Here is a 21,130-nt window from a genome sequence, read left to right as displayed (position 1 = left end):
TCCTGAACTTAGAATTACAAGTTCAAAAATTAAGGACACTTCATCCTGAACTTAGACTAACAAGCTCAAAAGTTAAGGACAATAGGTCCTGAACTTACAGTTACAAGTTCAAAAGTTAAGGACAATAGGTCGTGAAGTCCTGAACTTAGACTAACAAGCTCAAAAGTTAAGGACAATAGGTCCTGAACTTAGGCTAAGAAGCCCAAAAGTTAAGGACAATAGGTCTTGAATAAAAGCTCAAAAGTTAAGGACACTTGGTCCTGAACTTACAGTTACAAGTTCAAAAGTTAAGGACACTTGGTCTGAACTTAGACTAACAAGCTCAAAAGTTAAGGACAATAGGTCCTGAACTTAGACTTACAAGTTCAAAAGTTAAGGACAAGTAATCCTTAACTTAGAGTTACAAGCACAGAACTTAAGGACAGGTGGTCCTGATTCGAGTTCTAAGTTCAAAAGTTAAGGACATGTAGTCGTGAACTTAGAGTTGCAAGTTCAAAAGTTAAGGACACTTGGTCCTGAACTTTTATGAGCAGAAGGATATTTTCGTCCGGGCAGGTAAAGTTTATTAAAGTAGTGGCTAAAGACTAAAGACATTTTAAACAGTGGCTTAAAAGTAAATATATGTGTTATTAGTGGCTAACCATGCACTTCCCCCTCATGTCATACCGTAACATTGAATAGCAATACATATATTAAATTAATCAATACATGGATTAAGCTTATTAAGTTTAAAAAATAAAATCGCATTTTAAATTTTATCCTATTTATCCCATTTTTAATACAGAAAAAAATAAATTCTTGGAAAAAAATTATTTTTACATTATTAATTCATGTATTATAATTTCTGCATAACTTGCTTCTTAGCCAAACGACCCCTAAAATTGTACTTACAGAGATTTGCATCGCGATATTAATGAGTTTAATTTGACACTGCTATTAAGTATGTATTAATTGTATTTATGCAAAGAGCCAAAAAAAAAAAGCTTATCTCATAGTTTCTCCGTTCACTTTTACTTGTCCTCTATACCAAAAATATATTTTCACTTTTATTTGTTCACTATTCTAAATCAAGAGAAAGACAATCTTTTGTTTTCCTTGTTTTACTCTTATCATTAACTACTCATTCCCCAAATTATTTTCCAAGACTTTTGAAAATGCTATCATTATTATGAGTAAAATTATAAAATACATATTTTATAAATATGAAAAATCTAAAGCATATAACTAAAAAGGAACGGAGAGAGTATCATTTTATAGAAAAAGGAAAGTTGGTGGAACATCTCTTTCTATTCTCATTGTTTAATCTGAATCCCACTAGCCAGCATATGATTTGTATTAGGAATTAAATATTTTTTCGAAGTATTAAGAGTTGCATCACTGCCTCATGTTTCTTTCTTTGTTCCTTCCATTATTGTTCTTCATCTTAAAGTAATTGTTGACTTGCTGTCATGACCCAAATTTTACTAACCGTCGTGATGGCGTCGGACACCGCTGTCAAGCAAGCCAACACCAAAGAGTTAATTAAATTCTTATTTTAGTATTTATTGAAATCATTTCTTTTATACACTAAACAATAAATAATGAAATTTACTGAAATAATAATGATGTCTTTAACAAACTTAATATTGAATAATCCCATAATCATCCCAGAACCCAGTGTCACAAGTGCATGAGCTATTTCTGGGAAACGATGTAATACAATAACCGTCCGGAATACAAATTGGATAGAAGAGAAAATACAATACAGTACTCAGAAGGAGACCCTATTGGCTGCGGGTCGTTTCGAGTAGTGCAGCTCACCTAAGTCTCTGTATCAACCATGTTGTTACGCCGAACTGGGCCACTAGACATACATGAACCTGTGCAACAAAAACGCACAGCAAGTGTAGTATGAGTACAAAAATAACGTGTACCCATTAAATATCCCGTCTAATCTCGAAGAGATAGAGACTGTCACACCTCCTTTTTCACTCGCACCCCCGTAAAGGGCGCAGAGGGAGTTTTTCCAATTAAAGGACAATCGAAATGAGATTTTATTTAAAGATTCAGAGTCGCCACTTAGAAGATTTATGGTGTCCCAAGTCACCGGTTGAATCCCGAATCGAGGATAAGATTGACTCTGTATTTACAGTCCGCGAACTAGAAATCCAGATAAGGAATTCTGTTAACCCGATAGAAGGTGTTAGGCATTCTCGAGTTCCGTGGTTCTAGCACGGTCGCTCAACTGTCATATTTGGCTTGTTTATCTGATTTTAATACATGTTGAACCTATGTGCAAATTTTTTACTGTTTACCGCTTTTATCATTGTTATTTTTAACGAGAATTGCAACGTCGTGAAAATACATCTCGAACCACGTTACATCAATGCACCCGTGGTTATTGACACATTTCAACTCTGTTGAGATTTGGATTTGGGTCAAATAAATGTGCACCCGAGTTTAAGAAAGTAAATTATTAAGGGCGCGCCTAAAGCGACTAGCGTATCATTATTTTGGGTAAGGCCGTGAAACTTTGTTAAACGGCCCATCCTGAAGTCTAAGTAATTTTACCAACACGTATAGAGGGCCCCACAACTCGTGTATTTTGTTTGTCGAGGCTCGTCTCATTTTTATTTAAAGACTGATCCTAAAGCGACTATGATTTTTCTTGTCTCTAAAAAAGAAATCCTTATTAATAACGACTATATTTGAGGTCAATGGATTCACGCTACTTGAACTGTCAGCCAGCTTGGGCTTGAAGCACCGCACGTTTAAATGGGCCAAAATCCAGGCACACACGAGAGCAATCCAGTCTTAGGCCTGAGCCCAGGTTTACACGGGCGTTTTAATTAAAACCAAACTTGGGCCGCCTGAAATGCATCGGAGCCCAGTCCATTCGAGATAGGTTGTTAAGCCTTGATCGCCCATTCAAAATGAATTTCAAGTATTCGTGGACAGCTTCAAGTTATTCGTATCTCACCATTTACAACAAAGGAAAAACGTGATTTACCTATTCAGATTGATAAAACAACTATCCTTTCTGATTTCAGCTTAAAGCTCGAATTATTTCTACTTATCTTTTGATGAGCTATTGGATACTATTAAGGTGAAAGAAAACATATTCTGAGGATGTTAAATCAATCCTCAAACGATTCAGGGTTTCATGCAAGTTTACTGTCAGTACACATGAGAATTCAAGAACTCGAAGTGATTTCCTATTTCTACTGCCTTCTGACTTTAATAATCAAATTATCAGGAACAAAACTAAACTAGCCAAACTGAAGGATAATTTCAGCTCACATTACTACAGTTCGATAACTCTAGACTAAACATACAAACTAAGTTAGCTACAACCAATTTCATTCCACACTCATCGATCTAACCCAATCAACAAACTCGATATCTTTAAGCTGACTAACAGTCTGTTGCAATATATAATTCAGATTAACCTAGGGCAATCTCACTTAACGTTCCACATTATTACAACTCAGTCTATTGCTCAAATCAATATCGCGACTAACAACAAGTAATGATTTAAACCACTTAAACTATATCAGACAGCATCCAAAGTGCAGAGATCTGGTAGCAATTTTCATTTCAACTTCAACTTGGAATTACATGGAAGCAAATCAAGGAAGTGTACCTGGAATTGGAACAGAAATAAAGTAGAAGAAAGATCAGCAGCAGCAGAAATGCGAGCAGCAATACAACATCAGTTCACAACAGCAATTTGAAATTCCAAACAGCCACAAACAGAACCAGTTCAGCCCAGAAATATATTTATCAATCCAGGAAGAGTTCAAGAATGTTTTGAACCAACAAGATGAATAGATTAACCCAAAACCGATTCGAATAAACCCAAATGACCTTCAAATTGACCCTAGAAACATACCACAACAACAAAACACTCAAACTGATCCGAGAAGGTCTTGACTGAAACCAAAAGTCTACTGGAAAACTAAGTAGAAAACACTACTGATTCCAGTGGCTAGCAATCAGCTGATTTCTTCAGGACTAGTGAAACTCCCAAGAACTCTCTCTATTTCTATAACACTGACCCCCAAAAAACTGATCCTTCTGCCAAAACAAATCCCCCTATTTATCTGCCAACTATAGCCCCTTTTCCAGCCTATTTTAACACTAGGCCGAATTAAGAAATGTGTGTCTCCCATCATATTCCCTGACAGTCACTCCTAAGTATCTAATTTCATTATTTAGTTTAAAGGTGTATGGGCAATGCTATATTTTAATCAAGTCCTTGTGACCCTCCCCATACCATTATGTTGTGTTCCCCACTAACACATTAGATTAAGGGTTAATTAAGTGTTTTACTGTCAGCCCACTTAGCAAGACCATTTTGCTAAACCTTTAAACCCCAAATTACCCTTCTAAAGTTCCTGAAATTACTGTCCTAATTATTCAACTAAGGTCCTGGGAGTTCCAATTAGTTACAAAATGAGGCAAACATCACATTGCAGATAGGTATGAGTGAAAACAATCAAACAATAAACACATACTGGAAAAAATAAAAGTCCGGATTTTTAGCACAAATTAGAAGCAATTCAACTATAAGACAACTGGACTTCTGATGCTCAGTGGCAGTTTTTGATTATAACTAAAAAGAAAAATGAAGCATTCAAGGCACTGAATCACAACAAAGAAAATCAACCTAAAATCTAAAATCATACACTTAAAGACACGGACTATAATAACAATAAGGCTAACAGTTAGCCGATCGAACTACTCAAACGAACATTGGAGTATTTAAACTAAACAAGAATCAGAAAGAGAGGCGGAATATTTACTGAATTAAGAATTAACTAAAACTGAAAACCTAAAGCAACGACTAATTACGACTAAAACAGACAAACAAACATATAGAAAAAAGAAAAGAAGAGGCTAAGAAGAACTCACTGTTCTTTTCTCGGATCCCACCAACATGCTTTTTCGAACTTGAGTTCCAGTTAGTATCATATGTCTATTTCGTTAGAAATAGGCTTATAATACTAACTAGAACCCATTTGACCCTGACAGCTTTGATACAGCCCCGAACCGTTTGAACCCTAGATCCGTCATTCGACGAGTTTTACTCAGATTCGATCCAATTTGGTTAGGGATTAGCGACGAAGAGGTCAAGGTGATTACTGGGTGTGATTTTGGGGTTAAGTGGACAGGCTGGGGTTTGGGACGAGGATCTTCGATTGAAGATTCGAGAGGTTATAGGATGATTTGAGGGATAAGGGTTAGGGATTCGGGATGGGGAGGTCGAGGGGAATCAGTGGTGTAAAGATGGGGTCGTTTGGACGGATTAGGGTTTGGTTCGATTCTTCGATCTAAGATTCGAAACGTTGGGTACTGATTCGAGGGAACGATACAGGATTTGGAAAGAGGACGTCGTGGGGAGGCTATAGTGTAATTTTGGGGCTGTTTGGACCACCGGAACCGCTGTGAGGCGATTTTCGGTGGGCGGAGGGCTGTGGTTGAAGGCGGAGGTTGTTGGGTCTGTCTCTAGGTTAGAGACGAAGGCGAAGGGGGGGGGGTATGGCTTAGGGGGCGAGGTATGGTTTAGGAATATATAGTGGGGTGGGGATTTGATCTTGGCCGTTGGATCATTCACGATCAACGGCCTTGATCACTTCACTAAGGAGGAACGGTGTCGTTTGGAGTAGTACTAGGGCAGTCCGGGTACTGGAACAGGTATGGGGAATGGGTCAACACAGGTTATGGGAGGGGTGATATAGACCGTTGGATTGGATGATTGAACGGTCGAGATTGATTGGCGATGAAACGGCGTCGTTTGGTATGGTCTCTTGGACCGGCCGGTTGGGTCTGGACATGGAGTGTGACATTGGGCCTGAACATTTCCATTTTAAAACTGGCCCAGTCCGATTTTTACCCTTCTTCTCTTGTTTCTTTTTTCCTTTTATTTTCTTTTTAATTCCTAATTACCAAAAATTCCAAAATAAATTGTAAAACCAAAATTAACTTAGAAAAAATACTAATTAACCCTCAATGATATTTATCACACAAAATTAAATACAAAGATAATCACACAATTTGTTATTAAACGCCAAAAATGCAAAGTACATATTTTTGTGATTTTTATTCTCGCAAATCCAAATATTGTTTAATTAATTCCTAATTGTAAAATTAAATCCTAAATGCACATGCAACACATATTTTTTTTTGTATTTTCTTAATTAAAGTAGAAATAAACATGCACAGACAAAAATACAAATAAATCACAAACAATACAAAACCATTTTATTTTTGAATTTTTGGGAGTAGTTCTTGTAGGGCAAAAATCACGTGCTCACAGAGACGAGAGGTCGACTTCAACGCTTACTAGTGGTTCAATTATAATATACCAATAATATAGTAAATCGAGGACTTTTATAAAAACAGTTGTAACTTAATAGCATGAAGCAAGTAAACAATTCTTTTAGTAATAGAAATTTTCCAAATTCATTTCACTATTTATACATTTATCTCAACCCAGGGAGACAATATCATCATTTATAAACTTACAAGTCAAGTAATACAAGCATGCGCAAATCATGTCGAGGTCGTACGACCCGATCCAATATAATATTTAAATTGTGCACTACCAGAAAGTTGAATGGCGCGAACCATAGATGCATCTATTACCCCGCTCGTGAATCATACATGTGACGTGGTCAAATATAAATAAACACAACAAACAAACAATCAAGAATTTATTAGGGAGCAATTATTCAAGGAAAAGCAATTTCTCATTTAAAAGTTCAGAAAATGATGTCTAGTCATTTAGAAATTTATCTACAAAGTTCGATATGTTTTAAGCATTTAAATTGACAACAAGATTGCAAATATTTACAAGTAAAGCATACTTTTGGTTCCTACACTATCCGGACTTAAGCATAATAGTAGCTACGCACGAACTCTCTTCACCTCGTGCGTATGTAGCCCCCACAATAGTAGCACATAGTTAATTATTTCACATATGGGGACAATTCCCTCTTACAAGGTTAGAAATGAGACTCAGCTCGCTCCAAAGTTCCATACCCGACATTCCACGCCCTTCCGAAGGCTCAAATCGACGCACAACGCTCCAAAACTAGCCAATAATTATGCAAACCCGTTAATTTATGCGCAATTACTCATAATAGTCCAATCTATAACAATTTCTAACCCCGATTGAAAAGTTAACAAAATTGCCCTAGGGCCCACGTGCCCGAATTCCAAAAATTTTTGAAGATAAAGTTTACCCACAACCTCACGAACTCCAATATATAATTTACTCTCAATTTCATGCCCAAAATCGTGGTCAAAATCCAAGAATACAAAATTTCTAGGTTTTCCTCAAAATCTCAAATTTCTACTAATTTTCATGTCCAAACCCGAATATAATCATGTATTTAACTCAAAACTAGCATAAATCACTTACCCCATGCTTAGTGATGAAAATGGGACTCACAAGTTGCTCCAAAATCGGCTCCCATAGAGGAAATATGGTGAAAATGAGCCAAACCCTCACTTTAAAAAGAACACACTGCCCAACCCAATTTTCGTTTTTGCGGTCACTTGACCGCTTCTACAGTTCTGCAGGGTCGGTTCCAATTCCGCTTCTACGGGAAAGCCTCCAGCTGCCCCAGTTCGCTTCTGCGCCGCCCAAACCGCATTTGCGATCACGCAGGTGCTGAAATTCCTTCGCACCTGCGGCCTCTGACCCCCTTACTTCCAGCCGCTTCTGCGGGGTTGCTTCTGCGTTGAAGCTTCCGCAGAAGCAGTTACACCAGCAACCAGAATCCCCCTCTTCAGCTCTTCCTTCAAGTCCAAACCGATCCATTCGCCATCCAAAATCCACCCGAGGCCCTCGAGACCTCAACCAATTATACCAACATGCCCCAATACACATTACAGACTTGTTCGAGGCCTCAAATCACATCAAACAATGCAAGAATCATGAATCACACTCTGATTCAAACTTGATAAACTTAAGAACTTCAAACTTCTTCATTCGATGCCGAAACCTATCAAATCACGTCCAGTTGACCTCAAAGTTTGCACACAAGTCATATTTGACATTATGGACCTATTCCAACTTCCGAAATCGAAATCTGCCCCCGATATCAAAAAGTCCACCTCCGGTCATACTTCTCAAAAACCTTCCAATTCCTAACTTTAGCCAAATGACTCCAAAATGACCTACGGACCTCCGAATTTACTTCCGATCGCGCTCCCAATACCAGAATCACCATAAGGAGCTATTCCCAAACTCGGAATCCCAAATGGACATTGATAACACAGAAATGCACTTCAACCCAAACTTATAAAATTCTCCCAAAATGGCTAACTTCCACAATATGCGCCGAAACACTTCTGTGTCATCCAAAACCCGATCCGGACATACGCCTAAGTCCAAAATTATCATTTGAACCTGTTGGAACCTTCAAATCCCGATTCCGAGGTCGTTTACTCAAAAATTCGATCTTAGCCAATTCTTTCAACTTAAAGTTTCCAAAATGAGAATTTCATTTTCAAATTAACTCCGAGCTTCCCGAAATTCAATTCCGCCCACGCGTACAAGTCATAATACCTGAAGTGAAACTGCTCATGGCCTCAAACTGTCGAACGACGCGCTAGAGCTCAAAACAACCGGTCGGATCGTTACACTTGCCCTTCTCGCTGAGGTCGAACTTGAAGTTTATGAGCTTTGAACTTACTATTATATTCATATCTCGTCTTAATTATTGGATTTGTAATTTATATACATTTTTAATGGATTACTTATACAAATACAAATAATGGCGGAGTCAAGATTTTCACTAAGAGTGATTAATATATAAAGAGGTAAACCCTCGAAAAAGCCAAGGGATATCAATATATAGAATATATACATTTAAAAAAAATTACCTATCTACACTGTAATTTTCCGATAAAGGAGTGCCGATGACAACTTAAATACAGAATATAAAATTTAAGCAAAAGCTACTAAAGTTGTATGATTCCGTACTTAATACTCTAACTCCGCCCACCTCTCACGACACTTATTCAAGACAAGAAAGTAGATATAAGATGAAGAAATTGATGATAGATATAATTAAAGTAGTTAAGATTGGACGTAGAATATTTGCAACAAATTAAAATATTTTAATTCAACAAGATATTTTACAAAAGAAGATTATTTTCTTGTCTATGTTTGAGTCGGTTAAGATTTAAGTTTTTGACTTGTTTGTTGAAGAAGGTCAACCCCACCGAAAATTTTACTTTCACCATTTTCTTTTTGGTTTCCTACTCGATGTTTTATTCTCACTTATTTTATTAAATTGAATTCATGTCTCGTAAGATTCATTAAAAGACATTTTATATGGTAGGTACTTGATCATATTTAAATAATTTCACCATCCCCTAGCTACTTAAGACAGCTACTCCAAAATTCTAGCTTTCATAATCATGTGCACAATGATAATTGATAAAAGAACATGACTCAAAATCATTGCTTGCTTGCTCCATAAAAGGATCTTTATTCTCCTAGCAACATTACAAAGCCACCAGGATAATTATACACACACAATGAGGCTTGTTTTTTTTTTCTTTCTATTTTGTCTTTCTTTTCTTGGTTCCCTTGTAACTATAAGATTACCTCATGAAGTAAAGCAAAAAAAAAAAAAGAAAAAAAAAAGAAGCAATTAGAAATGTACAAAAAGAAACTACAATTTTTGAGTCTCCACGTCAGCTTGCACACATCTGAATTATTTTCATCAGTTACTTACCATCTTTCATCAAAACAAGTATCGACGAACTTTTAAAATTTAAGTACAGGAAAAAGTATCGATGTAACTTATTAAGCTTAAAAAAAGAAAATTCTAAGACCGCCGGTCCGCCACCATGATTTAATTGGGACCCAACTCAACTTTTTTCACCCCCATCTAATGAACATTGATGATAAATGAGAAATTATTCAAGAAATCCAGTTTTGGTTAAAACAGCATTTCTTACCCTACTTAGATCTCTTCCTTTCAATGTTCTTCCAACACCTTCACACACTGAAAAAGAAGAAATTTGGTTTCTCCCTAATCTTTTAGCAAGCCATTCATGTGGAGGCACCATATTTTCTTCAATTTCTTGATCATCACTTTCCCAACTATTATTTGTCACAAAATTACCAATATCTTTCTTTAAACTTGTCCCATAAATTTTTGACCAATCTGGTATTGTTACAGGGGCTGAGTGTTGAATTATTTTGAATTCTTGAATTGAATTCTTGTTTGACTTTGGGATCATAATCTTGGCTGCAGTTGGTATTTGCCTTCTTGAGTTCAAAGTAAATAATGGTTGATCTTTACTTGTTATGAACTTAGAACTAAGTTGTTTTTTTTCATTAACACTATTATTATTACCCCAAATGTCTTCTTCTTGAAATTCTTCATTCTTGAAATTATATGTCCCTTCATTTGATGAAGCCATCTTCTGAAAAACACAAAATTCAATCAAGTCAACCAAGTTGCATATATGCACTAATTCAAAAAAAATTTATGTAAATAGAATCCCTTTTTTTCTCTCCCAAAAGACATCTAAACTCCTCGAGTCTCAATTCAAACCATACAATCAAGTCATAAATAGGAATACAACAACAACAACATAGTTAGTGTAATATGACAAATGGGATTCGGGGAGAGTAGTGTGCACGCAGACCTTACCCCTACCTTGTGTGAGATAGAGAGGATGTTTCGGATAGACCCTCGATTCAAATAAAAAAACAACAAAGTAAGCTTGAGACAAATAGGCATAAAAGGGCAGCATGGTGCACCAAGCTCCCGCTATGCGCGAGGTCCAGGGAAAGGCCGGACCCCAAGAGGTCTATCGTACGCATTGTTACCCTGCATTTCTGCAAGAGACTGTTTCCACGGCTCGAACCCGTGACCTTCTGGAGGTCATGTGACCATGAACATATCAAAAACACAATATAGAATACAAAACAAGGGGTTGAGTTGTTACAGATAATTAGACATTATAATAGATTATGCATATATAAGCAAGAATTACTTACCAAAATGAATTTTTTTTCTTCAATTGGAACTTGCAACAGATAGCTTACTACTTGAGATTTGATATCTGCATATATTACAAGACTTTAGTCCTCTCTATACATGAATAAGATTCTCAGGAGAGAGCCAAATGAGAGAAAATGTGTAAGCAATCAAGAAGAGAGAAAGACTTTAACTTCAGTCCTAAGAGATGTCTTAAATAATAGACTTCAGGTTTATTTTACTCTTTTAATTTATTTTTGTTTTAAAGAAAAGGTTGACGGTCTTATAGGGGAAGGTTGAGTGGAGAAATTTTTGGTAGGAAGCGCTTTACGTTTTAGTGAGCCTATCCGATATGAATTTAAATTAGTCGAAGCACGGAGCCAAAAATTTTAGTAAGGAAATTTAAAAAATTCGAACCTGTCAAGTAATTTTGAACTATTTTTGCCACAATATGAAAAATTTCCCTATATCAAGGGAATCAAAAGCTTATATATTCATAAAAAATTATTTTCGCCCTATTTATATATACAATACAATTTTTCAACTACGGGATTCAATTAAACCTTTTCATTCGTTGTGACTCTGCGATCGAGTTAGGATCCTTGGGTTCCGAATACCGGATAAGTTAAACAAAAAAGAGCATACAATGAAAGACGGAGTTAGGATTTGAAGCTTATGGGTTCGGGATTGTAGTTCTTTTAAGTAATTGGGTTCTAAATTAATAATTTATACATATTCAATGATTTTTTTTTTAAATTAAATACATTGTTTGGACCAAAGCTATTGGATCCGACCGAATCCATTAAACTTACGCTAGCTCGGCCTCTGCATACAATCAAAATAGTGTTTCATTTAAACTAGTTAATTAAGAATTAGATGATTGTCATACATTACTTATTAATTAGGGCTATTTATTGCAATTCACGTGTATTTTTTTGACATAATTTACATTATCATCTTGAGCTTAAACCTAGTTTTTATCATTACATTAACCCTTGTTTACAAATACAAAACCAAATTTTCAAGGTGACTTTGATATTGAAGCTCTGATGATGATGACTTTTTGCTTAGCCAGAATAATCTAGTCACCCTACTTAACTCTATCAATATAAACAAACTTTCAGAATTAAAAAAAATTAAAAAGGTGTTTAATAATTGTACATATCCAAATAATTACATTCCTCTAACGACGTGATAGCACGTTCTCTAAGCTTTGCAAATGACATCATTAATTATATGTATTTGACTTGTAATCTTAAGATGTTAATTAAAAATTATATGAATTACTTTTAATGTAAATTACAATGTTTGCTGATTGTCGAAAAGGTTATACAATATATAGTCAACATTACATGCAATTTTTAGTGTGGTAAACTAATTACGCCTAACTCTAGTCTTAAAAAGAATAAGCAGTTGCTGTAAATATAATCCGATCTAAAAGTTCGGAGTCGAATCCCACAGAGAACTAAAGTATCTCTATAACTGTTCAATATCACCAATAAGGCAAGCTCGAACAATTTCTAAGTTAAAAATATTAAGATTCTTATATCTAACTAATTAACTACAAATTAAAATAGTAAATTAACAACTAAAGATACTAAGGGTTAGAAACAAGATTAAGGAGGCCCAGAGTTATGATTTTCCCAATTGTCAGAATCATTCCCGCTACGTCTGTTATAATTCGCCCAAGTATTCTCTACTGTTATAATTTTTTGGCACGCTCCCAGCTCTTGCCTCTCAACTTTTTTTTGCATCAAATCATCTGATTTTCGCCAACTTCCATCCAAACTCATTCTTATATACAATAAACATATAATGAGTATATTTTATGTTAATAAACATGTAATACCCCACAACTTACATACAAAATGATATGAAGCTATACCTAAAGTCTAGTATTTTTCATCATTTATCATAAACTAACTACACGAAATCTCAGCATGATATGATAGAACCATTTAATTTGAATAAAGTAGAGAAATGAAGGAATAATTTCGTAACTTAGGATATGAGAAATAATTTTTAACTTGATGGGTAATAGAAAGGGGTATGTTTTTTTGTGGTAAATAGTGACTTTCTATTCATTCAAAAAAAAAATCAGCTTTACAAATCAGGTAGATGCTGACCATCTATATCTCTATCTTCTATCTACACTAAGTCTGATGCTCTAATGACATCTCTACTGTATTGCTATTTACATCAGCTTAAAGCTTCACTAGAAAAAGAAAAAACAGAAGCATTCTGCATACTTCAAGTCTAAGAGCTTAGTGGAAAATAGTCTAATTGTTGCAATACTCCTTGCCAGCTCTTGATTGTCCTCCCTCTGGTATGTATATGCATTACAATCTCTCTGTATATACTGTTCTTTTTTAGTACTCCCCCTTGAAATCTAATCACATTCTTTTCCCTCCAAATTGTGTACACCAGCATACCAAATACACATGTAACAATTGCCTAGTGACCAGATTTCTTTTTTGAACCTTTGTTGATCCATTGGACCTCATCTTGCCAAGTCTGAATAGGTCTAGAATGGCCTAACCATTTGAGTAGTCTAGTCCATATTTCTCTTACTATTGGACAGTCAAAAAAATAAGTGTTCAAATAGTTCATCAGATTGCTTACAAAATACACATTGCTGGGACACTTGAACTCCAAATTTGATGAGTCTGTCCACTGTTGCTAATCTCTTCTGTAGTGCCATCCATAGTATGAATTTATACCTAGGGTGCAAATAAGGTTGCATAGTGATACTCTTCTAAGGTACCTTTTGTAATTGAGGAAGCTGCATGTGGTATAACTTGCTTATACTGAACTTCCCTCCTTTTTGTAGTTGGACAAGTGTGTTGACCAGATCCCCATGAATCCCCATGTAATTCAAGAACAAGGTTCCATGTCTCCATTATCTTTCTGACCACCCAAGCAGCATTCTTGGGTATTGGACTACTTTCCAGTGTCCTGTTTCTTATGTAGAAGGTGTGAACCCATCAGACCCATAAGTTGTCCTTCTTCATTGTCCATATTTTGTCCCAAGCAACTAGTGCTTTCTTGGTTATAGTTGATGTGCCAGACCATAAAAATGATCTACACATGGCTTCAATCATCTTCAATATCTTCTTAGGCAGTTGAAAGATTTGAGCCCAGTATGATTGTACCCCAAACGGGACTAATTTAATTAACTGGAGCCTACCAGCATATGAAAGCAATTTGGCTATCCAGCAGTTGATCTTCTGTGTAATCTTCTCTACTAATGGCCAACATTGGATAATAGACAGCTTCTTGGATGCTAGTGGTACACCTAGGTATCTAAATGGCATAGTACCTTCGGTATATCCCAACTCTTGCATAATGTCTTGTTTTGTGCTATCTGAGATACCTGCTAGCTGGATGGAACTTTTTTCTGCATTGGCCTGGAGGCCAGATGAGTTAGAGAACTTGAGGAATGTTTGCTGCAGTAGTCTGGTGGATGTAATATCAGCTTTACAGAACATCAACAGGTCATCCGCAAAACAAATGTGAATTGTTCCCAATTTCTTACATCTAGGATGGAATTTAAAGTTCTTGTTCTTTGCCAGCTGTGCAAGTTCCCTCTGCAGATACTCTATGGCTATGACAAACAAATAAGGGGGCATGAGTCCCCTTGTCGAATGCCTCTTCTTTCTTGAAATGAGTTTGTCAGCCCTCCATTCATGTTGAGGGAGATCTAAAGTATCATAAGCTTTCCTGAGGTCTACTTTTAAAACACACCTTGGGGAGATCCCTTTTCTGTTATATCCTTTGAATAACTCATGAGTAAACAAGATGTTATCTGCAATGCCTCTTCCTTCAATAAAGGCTGATTGTGACTCCTCAATGAGATCTCTTATTACACTCTTTGAATAACTCATGAGTAAACAAGATATTACTTTGGTTATTATCTTGTATAGCGTGGTACAACAAGCTATAGGTCTGAATTCTTTTACTTGGTTGGGGTTTGGCACTTTTGGAATAATAGTGACTGCTTTACAATTCATTCCACTATGCATTTTGCCTGTTTCAAAGAATTCCTTGACTGCAGCACATACTTCAGACCCAACTATAGTCCATTGTGTTGTAAAAAAACTCAATTGAAAATCCATCTATCCATGGGGCTTTGTCATGAGGCATATCTTTTATAGCAGTTAGGATCTCCTCATTTGTTACATTCTTAACCAATGTCTCCTTCTGTTGTTGGTCAAGGCATCTCCCTTGTTTAACCACTGCAGCATCTGGACATCTATGAGCTTCTCCACTTTCTCCCATAAGTTTGGTGAAGAAAGACATAAACTCCTCTTCTGTTTGGACTGGATCTGTTAGCTTAATGCCACTTGCGTTGTAGATAGATGCAATGTGGTTTCTGCTTGTCCTCATTTTTCATTGAGCACGAAAGTATTTGGTATTTGAGTCACCACATTCAATCCAAGTGGCCCTTGACTTCTGCTGTAATACTTGTTCTTCTATATGACTCCATTTTTCCATTTCTGTCAAGATTTCTTTTTCCTGATTGAACAAGCTCTGATCTAGAGGAGAATTATTGAGTTCCCCCTATATTATCTCTAGTTTCTGTCTAGCCTGATCAAGTCTCTGCTGGTAGGAAGCCATATATTTGTTCAAGTCTTTAAGTCCATTTTTGAGTGCCTACAATTTCTTCCAGATTTTGTTCATGTGCTCTTCTTGAGTTCCTTGCTGCCATACTTCTTGCACTATGTTCCTGAACTCTGGATGCTCCATGACATTTATGTAAATCTTGAAAGGCTTAGGGTGCAGTCTTTTCTTATGTAGACTGATATGTATGAGGATTGGGGAGTGGTCAGACACTCCTGGATCCATGAATTCAACTTTTATGTGGCTATATTATTGCAGCCACACATAGTTGCCCATTACCCAATCTATCTTGCTATACACCCGTTTATCTTCCTGTTACTTGTTGCACTACGTAAAGAACTAACATATACTTTTTAATGGAGTCAATTGAAGAACATTAACTAAATTTTGGAAGCCTTGTGTCTCTGATTGAGTGACTGGTGCTCCTATTATGTCTTCTGAAGTTAGCACATTGTTGAAATCCCCACTTAGTAACCAAGTATCCTGTACATTTGTTCCTGCTTGTGCAAGTTGATTCCATAGCTGATGCCTGAGAGTTACATCGTTTCTGGCATACACCACTGTTAGCAGTGATTTGAAACTATCCTTTCGCACCTTACAATGTATATATTGGTCTGTAGTCTCAATGATCTGGATGTTTACATTGTTTCTCCACATTAGCCAGATTCTACCATTTGGGTGGTCTTTATAATTGCAGCAAACATTCCAGTCCTTAGCCACCTTCTGTATAATTCTCCCAGCTTTTCTCTCCTTTAACCTTGTTTCTACACACCCAATTACATCTATTTTGTACTTACTCAGAAAGATTTTTAGCTCTTTCTGTTTAAAGGGCTTATTAAGCCCTCTGATATTCCAAGTACAGATGTTCATTGGTGGGAAGAGCTGGTTGGCCCAGCGTCCCTTAGCTCCTGATCTGTTTAAAGGGTATGTTTTTCAAAAATTATATAATCTACCTTTAAGGTGAAATAAAACCAACCACCTCATAAACGTTTTGAATCTCCTTGACCAATAAGTTATGCTTTTAGGCTACTAAGGAGATTTAAAATATAATATACAAAGACATAAAACGAATTTTTTCCGTATTAGTCCCTTGATGTCTGGATTTCGAGAGTCAAATAAATTATTTTTTAACCATAAATTTTTCATATTAAAAAATTATTTATAATTATTGTAACTTATAGTACTTTTATGTAGTTTTCAAATATGTAAATTTTATTTTGAAAATTTAAAAATTCTATGTTAAAATGCATAGTAAAAATTAAGAAATTTAAATTTCGAAACGCAAAAAATGTTACATAAATTGGAGAAGTTTTATTTTGTGTTTCATACAACTGACACTAGTTGTATGAGACTCTTTTTTATCTCACAAATTTGTGGACCCCAATCTTACACTTCTGGGTCCATAGAAATCTGGGTCCACAAAACTGTGAGACAAAAAAGTTACCTCATACAACTAGTGTATGAGATACAAAATAAAATTTTCCCATAAATTGGGACATGTCAGATGTCACATGGTAAAAGGAATGCTAGTTCAAAACGGCACCGTATCATAAAGTGACAATTGATAAAGAGTTTTGTTTGTTCAACCTTCACAATTGACGAATTTCCTCGGTAAGATCCTTTCATCTTCCTCTCTTTGAAGTTCCTTTCTTTTCCCTTTTTAGGCAAAACCCTAATTTCCTTTTATATCTGTTAATTGCAGAGCTAACCTAATTTACTAGGATCATTCACTTTTCACCATGGCCAAAAGCTCCTTCAAATTGGAACACCCTCTTGGTATTATTATTGTATTTTTGGTTCCAAGATCCGATCTTTAACTTGTTTGGCTCAATAATTTGTTTGATCCACTAATAGTTATTCTTATTTTTTGGGAGTTTTTTTTTTTTTGTGTGTGTGGATGGGTGGGTGGGGGGGGGGGGTCTTGATTTGTTGGACCCTTCTTGTTATGTTCCCTTGTGAATTTCATAGTAGTTTATTTTGTGCAATTGAGAGTTGGAATTTAGATATCTTACCAGGAGGTCACGGGTTCGAACCATGGAAATAGTAGCCTCTTGTAGAAATGCAGGGACGTTTGTGGTTCGGCACTTCCCTGGACCCGGCGTATAGCTGGAGCTTAGTGCACTGGGCTGCTGTTTTTTTACATGTTTATATAATTATAAGTTTGTTTATTGTATAAGCTTCTGTTGGACTGCTACTATTTGTGTGTCTTTTGTGTGGAAGCGTGGCTATTATTGCACTTTCAGGGGGGTCGCTTGGTATTATGGATAAGCAAAAATAACCTTGGGATAAAAAATTTGTACCGCCTTATCACTTGTTTGTTTACTAATCCTGGGATAAGTTATCCCTGTACTAAAAATAGTACCGAGATAACTTATACTAGCCAGATTGTGAAATAGTAATTGCAGTATAAAGTTATCGTAGGGTAAAAGCAGTAAAATTTACAATCCCAGGATTAATACAACATACAAAACAGTCAATAAGAAATAATATTGGGATAGCTAATCTTAACATAACTTCTCTTCAAACCAAACGACCCCTCAAAGGTTTGTGGAAATTTTGATGCAAACGGCAAAGTAGTACTTATACAAAGGAATTAAATGGTGAAAAGTGGTGTGCAGAATTAAGAGGAAAAACATAATTTTTGTAACGAGTCAATGTCATCAATCTAGAAGAATTACTTGGCTCATATCATAGTATGTTAGTCGCTTGAATCTGCTAAAATATTGCTGTGGTTACCCGTCTGTATTTTCTCTTCAAAATTTTGCGGCTTCTTTTTTAAAATTCATTATAGCCATCGCCTACCTTATCAAAAATTATAGCCATTGCCTATGTAAACATTTGTTTTTCCTTTTGTCTAACTTTATCTCCCTGTCTTATTAATTCTGGTTGCATTTTCTAGAAAGGCGACAGGCTGAAGCTGCTCGTATCAGGGAGAAGTATCCTGATAGAATACCGGTACCAATGCAATTTTGTCTATTCTCTCGCAATGATGCTTTTTTTTTTTTTAATGCTAGACATTTTATATGCCTTGTTAAATCTGCTTTTCATTTTTCTCTTCCTGGAATTTAGGTTATTGTGGAGAAGGCTGAAAGAAGTGACATTCCTGACATTGACAAGAAAAAGTTAGTAATCTCGATAGTCTTCTATGCTTGGTCCGCTATTATATTCACATTGGTTATCCTCAATGTTGCTAAAGATGGTTTTGTTCGATAATGAGTTTTTAATTTTCTCGAGCTAGTGTTGGGGTGGCTACTGCACCTTTATGAGCTATGATGTGACTCGTGTAAATTTCTTATACGTCTTTCTAAAGAATAAACGGATTCTCGTAAGTATTTTCATCGGTATAAGATTGTAAGATGTAGTGTTTACCGTTCGAGTTGAAAGAGGACTAATTTGCACTAGCAATGAGATTGATTAGAGCACAAGATAGGTGTGATCTATGTTGCGCGGACTCTCCAAAATGTTGCTGCACCCGAGTCGGGTCCTCCAAAAATGCACTATTTTTGGAGGATCCGGCGACACTTTCAGAGAGTCCGAGCAACATAGGGTGTGATTGTCTGTTCTAAAGTGTATAATTGAAGTACAAGGATTTCTTTATTTTGTTTTCTTCATTTGATAGTGATATGCAGCAATTGAAGACACTGCTTCAAACTTCCATAAACGTGGGATCTCTCTGCTCTCTCCGTTTTAATTTCCATCTGCATTCTCCTGTTAACAGTGTTGAGTTAGCGCCCAGCTCTTTTACATTTATCTTCATGATATTTTTCTCCAGCCGAGGGTCTATCGGAAATAGCCTCTCTGCCCTTCTAGGGTAGGGGTAATGTTGCGTACATCTTACCCTCCCTAGACCCTACTTGTAGGAACTCACTGTTTTTTTTTTTTTTGTTGTTTTATTATATTTCCCTTTTTGAAATGTCTGCTAATCGTAATTATTGCAGATACTTGGTTCCTGCTGATCTGACTGTGGGGCAGTTTGTGTATGTTGTTCGTAAGAGAATTAAACTTAGTGCTGAGAAGGCTATTTTTATCTTTGTGAAAAATATACTTCCTCCCACAGGTGAGCAATATTTTGGCACAATTGTCATTACGCGTTTCCAAATTTCTTCGTTTTTAATCGGTCTGCTTTCCGTTGTTTTACAGCTGCCATGATGTCTGCGATTTATGAGGAACACAAAGATGAGGATGGCTTCCTGTACATGACTTACAGTGGAGAGAATACATTCGGATCGTTCTAAAAATGCAGTCAAACTGCTCGTGTAAATAGGTCGTAGTAAAACTTGTAAATACCTTCTCTCTGGATTCTGGCGTTATCTTTCTTCCAAGAAGGTGTCTTCTGTATGATGCCTACCTGTTTAACTTCAGTTAACATCGACTGGTTTAAAGTATATACTTAAAAACTCTATGAAGATACTCATTTTCCATTTGCTGCTGTGCGATCTTGTTTCTCTACTTCGTATCGGTGTGAGGTTAGTTTGATAGTGTTTTGTCTTCGCCTGTTAGTGGTTAATATTGTGTTCACACTATTCTCCCGTTTTTCATTGTGCCTGGCCTATTTACTGGTTATTGTTGTTGCTTTTCATCTATTTTCTGGTTCTTACGATGCTATCATTATTTCTTGTTTTTTTGTTGATGGTACTGATATAATGTCTCTTTTCGTGTTCTTGAGCCGAGGGTCTATCCGAAACAACATCTCTACTCCCTCGGGTAGGTCGTGGCGAAGCCATGAAATTCAATAAGGGTGTTCAAATTTTGAAACCCTTTGCCAGTGGGCTATGCAAGGGTGTTCAAAGTCTATTTTTAATCAATAACAAGTAATATTTTATCTTATTATTATAATTTTTTGGCGAAGGGTTGACCACCCTTGTGCCAACATAGCTTCGCCCCTGCGGGTAGGGGTAAGGTCAGCGTGCACACTACCCTCTCTAGATCCTACTTGTGGGATTTTATTGGGTTGTTGTTGCTGTGTGATCTTGTTGGTTTATTTTTCCTCTTTTTTCCCCCTTGGTCACAATTGGTTTGATGATAATTACCCCTTTCTGCAAATCACTGAATGTTGGAAACAATGTGATTTGGATTTTTTATGATTCCAAAACTGTAGCATTCTTACATTCCTGTTACTATATTCACTACTTTGAAAGTTGAACAAATACAAAACAGTTCTTTTTGCTTTTGTTTTCTCTTAAACGCAAGATTACGCTCTCGTCGTGAAAAGCATTGAATTCGCACTCTTGCACACTTGAAAAAAAAGTGGCGCGCAGGCTCCGAGGAAGGGCTGCCACAAGTTTCATGTTCAACATAGTGTTCATACCGGAAATTATGATTAAAAAGTTCTTTTGAATTGCCACTTACTTCAGATATCCCTACGGAAATTTTTTTCAAATTAAAAAATTTAATATCTTCTCCCGAATTAGTGAGTTAGACAGAATTCCTTGTCCAAAATAAAAAGTGGTGGGTCAATTTTCATAAATTTCTTCGTAAATGTAAAATACTTATATAAATAAAAATACGCAAGAGTTGGG

The 21,130-nt window shown here is 36.2% G+C and overlaps 1 protein-coding gene across 1 annotated transcript; it reads left to right on the top strand.

The window, feature by feature from the left end:
• The first annotated feature begins 13,142 nt into the window (after positions 1-13,142).
• Positions 13,143-20,032, top strand: LOC107769966 (autophagy-related protein 8C-like). Its single transcript, XM_016589225.2, has 6 exons — positions 13,143-17,222; positions 17,314-17,387; positions 18,511-18,566; positions 18,681-18,733; positions 19,550-19,668; positions 19,752-20,032. The coding sequence occupies exons 2-6, from the start codon at positions 17,351-17,353 to the stop codon at positions 19,844-19,846; spliced, it is 360 nt and encodes a 119-aa protein (XP_016444711.1). The 5' UTR covers positions 13,143-17,222; positions 17,314-17,350; the 3' UTR covers positions 19,847-20,032.
• Positions 20,033-21,130: the final 1,098 nt, after the last annotated feature.

This window comes from Nicotiana tabacum, chromosome 1 (genome assembly GCF_000715075.1).
Source record: "Nicotiana tabacum cultivar K326 chromosome 1, ASM71507v2, whole genome shotgun sequence".
NCBI lineage: Eukaryota > Viridiplantae > Streptophyta > Magnoliopsida > Solanales > Solanaceae > Nicotiana > Nicotiana tabacum.
This window is presented reverse-complemented; position numbering and strand designations above follow the sequence as displayed.